This window comes from Rhinolophus hipposideros (genome assembly GCF_964194185.1).
Source record: "Rhinolophus hipposideros genome assembly, chromosome: 10".
Taxonomy (NCBI): domain Eukaryota; kingdom Metazoa; phylum Chordata; class Mammalia; order Chiroptera; family Rhinolophidae; genus Rhinolophus; species Rhinolophus hipposideros.
This window is the reverse complement of record NC_138056.1, coordinates 84,518,588-84,524,664: the sequence shown is the minus strand read 5'-3', so window position 1 is coordinate 84,524,664 and position 6,077 is coordinate 84,518,588. Positions and strand designations below refer to the sequence as shown.

At 48.1% G+C, this 6,077-nt stretch overlaps 1 protein-coding gene across 2 annotated transcripts in view; it reads left to right on the top strand.

Moving 5' to 3' along the window:
* Positions 1-383: 383 nt before the first annotated feature.
* The window catches only part of SIK3 (SIK family kinase 3), a gene marked incomplete at its 5' end in the record, with an annotated part of 242,629 nt that continues 236,935 nt past the window's right edge, over positions 384-6,077 (top strand). For both annotated transcript variants that reach the window (XM_081064916.1, XM_081064915.1), the window contains one exon: positions 384-656. In XM_081064916.1, the coding sequence (XP_080921042.1) occupies positions 384-656 (273 nt within the window). The remainder of the gene's footprint in view (positions 657-6,077) is intronic.

Here is a 6,077-nt window from a genome sequence, read left to right as displayed (position 1 = left end):
GGGGTCACTTTAGCGAGTCCAAGGGCCACGGGGCTGGCTGCGGGCCAGGTTCAAAGCACCCCGGCACCGGGAGCGCTGCAGCGGTGTGGAAGTGGCCGGCACGCTCGCGGCCCCACTGTGGCGTCCCAGAGGGGGCAGCCGGGAGCCGGCGCCAGAGGAACAGGGCCCACGCGGGAAGGTCGAGCTCGCCGGTGAGGTCACGGTTGCCATGGCTCTGGGCAGTGACGCGCGTCGACACGTGACGAGCCGTTGCCATGGCGCCGGCCCGGCGGCTCGGGCGCCCCGCCCCCGAGTGACGTCCGCACGCCCCCCCCTTTGCCCGCCCCCCGCCCCCTCCCCCTCGCCGGCTCCCCGCGGCCCCGGAGGTTTCACTGCACAACAAGATGGCGGCGGCGGCGGCGAGCGGAGCTGGCGGGGCTGCCGGGGCCGGGGCGGGGGGAGCCGGGCCGGCCGGCCGCCTGCTGCCCCCGCCCGCGCCGGGGCCCCCGGCCGCCCCCGCTGCCGTGTCCCCGGCGGCTGGCCCGCCGCGTCCCCCAGCCCCGGCCTCCCGTGGTCCGGTGCCTGCTCGCATCGGCTACTACGAGATCGACCGCACCATCGGCAAGGGCAACTTCGCTGTGGTCAAGCGGGCCACGCACCTCGTCACCAAGGCCAAGGTAGTGGCGCGGGGACCGGGCGGCTGCGGGGCTGCCGCTCGGGACCGTCCTCCGAGTGTGGCGGGGGCGGGCGACCCGAGACGCCGAGGCTGAGGGTCGGCGCGGCGCAGGGCTGGGCTCCTGGGGAGCGCTGGGCACCGGGGACACGGCCGGGGCTGAGAGCGGCGGCGGGAGGCAGGGCACTGGGGACTGGGAGCGGGCAGCGCCGCGGCACGAGGCCCGCGCGGGACCGAGGGCAGCGCGAGCGGCGACTGGCAGGAGCCTCGGGGTCGGACGGGGCCGCGCGCGGAGCGGGACGGCTGGAGCCGGCCGTCAGGACACCCTGCGGGACGCGGCGGGGGTGGCGGAAGACGGGGTGAGCCGGCGGAGGGGCTCCGGGGGCGGGCGCGGCCGGCTGCGCTGGGTGTGGGGTCGCCGCGGCCGGCCGGGGTGCGCGAGGGCTGCTTCAGGACGCGCCGAGCGGCTTCGGGGGCCTGGCACTGCCGGGTGGTGGGAATGGCAGCCTCGGGACAGACGGAGTCCTTGCAGGAGGTGATGAAGAGAGTGGGGAATACCGGGGAAATCACTGTGCTTTTCTGCAGGAGGGGGCTCAGGGAGCAGAGTGGGGGGCCGGGTGTATGGAGGCGCTGGGTAACCCGGAGTTAAACAATTTGGGAGCGCTGCATGGCTGGCTCTAGTTGTTGCAGGGTCTGGAATCGTGGGTTTTATGGAACCCATAGTGAGCTTTCAGTGGGGAGGGCACAGGCTGGTGGCTGAGCAGGGGCCCGGGGAACCCGGGCACTGGAGGGTTACACGCATTGGGCCCTTCGGTTCTCAAGGGACTTGTGGAGCGGTGCTGTAGTAGTGAAATTGGCCAAGGTCAGTTAGGAAGCCATGGATGTATGCATACACAATTTTACACGTTAAAATTCCTGTTTCAGGGAAATATGGGTACCTCTTTCCTGTAGCCTTCTTCCTTGGGAGTAGTGGAATCTAAAACATCAGGAGGAATCATTTGATTTCGATTGGGCCCACAAAGCCCATTTGTACTCCAAATTTCTTTCTTTGCTCAGTCTGTCACTTGAATGAATACTTCAGTGTAGTCATTCACTATATTTAAAACTGTGTTTCCCTCAACCTGACTAATGAAGAACCCTTATAGCTGCTGCTGCTGCTTCCTACCAAAGCCACATCAATTCCCCTCACCTCCTCAGCCTAGCCTCTGGTTGTCATCACTGCCTTGTTTTTGCTTTTATGGCAGTCGCTTGTTTTCAGAAGCCAGTGACTTATCTAGGCCTCTCTCCTGCTCAGTTACAACCTGAAGTTCCTTTTTCCCTCCTTTCTGTCAAAGGCTACAGGGGGCCCTTCTCACCAGAGTGGCAGGGTTGGTGGCTGTGGAAAATTGATTGGTCAGTTTCACTTCCTCTGGGGGGCCCCCTTCAGCTTTTCTGTTAGTTTTTATCAGAGGGCCTCACGTCTGCAGGTTTGAGCTGCAGGAGATACCAAAGTCTGAGGTTCCCTATGTTATGCTCCGACCCTGAGCGGGGAGGAGACTGAGCCAAGACTCTAGTGCATCACCCTCCACCCCAGCCCCCAGTGTTTCCAGTTCTGTTTACTGTTAACCAAGCCAAACTTACGTGTACAAACAACTCTTCTTGTTGGAGCCTTGTTCCTTTTTTGGTATTTCCTTTTTTGTAACCCCCCCCACCCCGCCCCTTTCTAAGTAATCACATTTCGCTCCTGATTATTTTGCTCTGACCTCTGGAGGATGGACTCCGTGAACTTCATTGGTTGCCTAGTTGATGGCATGACTTAAAGAATTTTGTATCTTTCAGCCCTTGGATATACCAAAATATTGATAAAAATTGTGACAGAATTGAATGTTTTTGTAAATGTAATTGCAAACAGTTGATTCTTGGCTTTATATATAAAAGACATCTCTATCTTCAGTAGTCAGCAAAGCCAGTGGCTAATTATGGCTGGTCTGCCCGCTTTCTAATTTTCGTGTGTGTGTGTGTGTGTGTGTGTGTGTGTGTGTGTGTGTGTCTTACTTTTTCTCTGAGGCCTTGAGGCCTTGGTATCCTTTAGGAATGCAGCATTTTAAACATCGGCTTGTTTATAAACGGGTGTCACTGTTTTTGTTGGTTTTTATCTTTGATCGTCTGTGGTGTGCAGTTATGCAATTCCTATGTATGGAAATATTCAAAACCTTGGATGAGACTGAAATGGCTTGGACAATGAGTTCAATGAGTTGCATATGTGACGGGACCACACCAGCACTCATTTGTGTTTCTGTAGCAGTGTGCAATTTTCTAGTTACAGTTACAAGTGCCCTATCTTCTGCTGCTTAAATTACTCTGATGACATGAGTGAAGCTTAATTCACAAGGAGTTGTCATATGGTCTGGGTGGATGATGAGCATATTTTGGCCTGCTCCGTGCTTATCTAAATCCACTTTGGAAGAGTTTCTTAAATGCTGACAGCTTAGATGTGCCTAACAGCTGTTGACATACAGTATGATGACCTATTAAGGTTTGGTTTGGTTATATAATGGGGAAGGTAGGTGCCTGGGTACTATCGGTTGCAGAGGCTGCTGTTTCAGTTACTCAGATTTTTCTTCCCATGCACTACAGTGTTTATCTTAGTTCTGTAGTCAGCTCACTTGGAACCAAAGAAAGCTATTTTCCCCCTTCTCTTTCCAGAATGTATTATATTATTTTTTTGTTTCATCTCTTAGAGGTATGAGATTTCTTCTTTCTTCTTTTCTCCCTATAGGTCACTGAATGATCTGGATTTTTAAAATAACCATATATAACAATCACACTCAGCTGATTCAGTCGATATTTGTGTTGGCCGAAGGAGGTTAAGTAGTAGGTGTTTCTGAACATCCAAGGACTATTTATGATCACCTTTTCTTATATGTACTACCCATTCTGAGAACTAAGAGGCTAAAGTAAACTTCATTTATTGACTAGGCTACTCAACAATAAGTGGTGAAGCTGACCCTTTTCCAGATTCTGTTAACTCGAACCGCTAGGACCTTGGGATGAATGAAATCAATAAAGGAAATATTTTCCTGTTTGTTTGTTGGTGACTTTTGCAGCATGGCATTCACGAGCTCCAATTTAATGCTGGCAGCGCTGCAGTGCTTAGAGCGTCACTGCAGAACAGTTAAGAGGAGAGAATATTCATCTCGGACATACTTTGGTCAGCAGCTCACCCTGACTGCCCTACCATCTTTGATTTCCTTTTTTTCCAAGGAGTCTTAGATTCTTTGGCTCTATTCTCTTGGTAGGACACTATGAAGTATTAAAGAGATTGAAATAAAGATTTTCTACTCTCAATTGCTTATAGTCTGTTGCCTGTACCTCATTATACTTTCACTGGTCGGACGAATGGGAACAAAGGGTAGATATATTTTGCATTAAGAAAAAGTATACATTTTAAAAGCCATTGGTAAACACCTTTAATGTGTATTTCAACAAATATATATGTCACTTGCCCATTTTTTTTGTGTGGTAAGGGCTTGAGCTTTGGATAGGCTGCCTGGGTTTGGATCCTTTGCTACTTAATTGTTGGGTGATCTTGAGTAAATTATGTAACTTCTCTGTGCTTGGGTTTCCTCATATGTAAAATGAGATGACAATGGTACTTACCTCCCAAGTTTAGCGATTATGATGATTAAGATATGTGAAGCTCTTAGAACAGTGAGTGGGCACATAGTAGGTACATATATCATCAGTATCATCATCATCATCATCATCAGATGCTGTACTACAAAGATGAGGAAGACATAATCCCCTTTTTTGGTTTTTCACTCTTGTGGAACAGTTCATGAATGCACATGCCATGCATTTAGTGTGAGTAGATGTAATCCTCATGATATGCTTTCAGGGTAAAAAATAATTTGTTATTATGTCAGGTGCCATTTTGAGAGAGTAGGGTTTAAGTCCTGTGGACTATGGGCTAATTTCATGAAATTGACATTTTAAAACATAACTTTCTATTAGTTAAACTTTAAAAATAGTTATGAGACTTATCTAATGAAAACTGTGACTAATGCTGGCTTTTATTTGGCCTGCTTTGAATATTCCAAGTGTTTATGTAATTATTCTTTGTCACATTGATGATGGAACAGTTTGAATGTAGTATTTTCTGCAGAGATTTACTTAAATTTGGTGGAGAATACGAAGAAATACTCTTACAGGACTTAAGAACACATTTGCATTTGGGTGCTACTTAGTAGGCCAAAGTCAGGATGCTTAACTTTAGATATTACACAGAGAAGACATTTTGCCCCATGACCCGATTCCAAATATTAACCATCCAGGACACATCTGTGGTCTGCATGGTTTAGTGCAAACTCATTTTCATGAGGAGACCAACTCAGAGTAGGCTAATGGCATTATTTTGACTTGTAAGGGAGAGTTTAATGAAGCAGATGAGATGATGCTTGGGCTCATTAGAAGGCTGCAAACAAGATTCATAAGTAAATAGGAAAGAGAATTATGTCCAAAAGAAATGGAAAGCAAGAGTTACATTAGTTGCATTTGAGGAGGATAGTTATATTCCTAGATAATCTAGAAATGCCTATTGAAAGATGAGTAACTTCATTTTGATGCAAATGGTACTTCATTTGCGATGGGGTTATTGACTTTGTTGAAATTTTGTGAAGAGCTAAGGTTGATTTGGACTAGCCTTTCCAGAATCAAAATACCAGTATTCTACTTTCAGCATCAGAGCTGTTTATTTTAACATTCTGACTTTGTTGCCAGCTCCCTAGAAAGTCATAGATCTGGCTCAAGCCAGAGGTGCTCAGACCAGTTATTTCTGTGCCAGAACTGCTGTTTTCATTTTCCAGGCATCAATCTGGCTAATGTTTTCTGGTTCACGGCATAAAAAAGAACAAAATGGATGCTTTGGAAAGAAAGAAAAAAATCCTCTCTCTTCACCAGAGCCTCTATAATTCTAAAAATATTTAACACATTTCTGCATAGAGGTGGAATCCTTCTCTTATTAATTAATTCATTCATTCAACATATGCTTATTGAATCCAAATTTTGTATCAGGTTGTATCCTGGGCTCTCTTGCTTTCTTGGCGCTTACTTTCTAATGGGAGGAGACAAATATGTATCCTGTAAATAAATAAATAACTTCATATAGTGATGAGTACCACGAAGAAAATAAATGGACTAGAGAGTGTCTGGGGAAGGATGCTGCTTCAGATGAGTGGTCAGGACGGCTTTTCCAAAGTGGTGATATTTGAGCTGACACCTGAATGATGAGAAAAAACCAGTTTGGGAAGATTTGGAAGACAGAATAGTCAATGCAGAAGGAATAGTAAGTGCAAAGGTCTTGGGGGTAGAAAAGACCTTGGTTTGTCCAAAAATTAGACCCAAGGTCATGGTGCCTGGAGCTTAGTGAAAAAGTGGGAGGATGGTA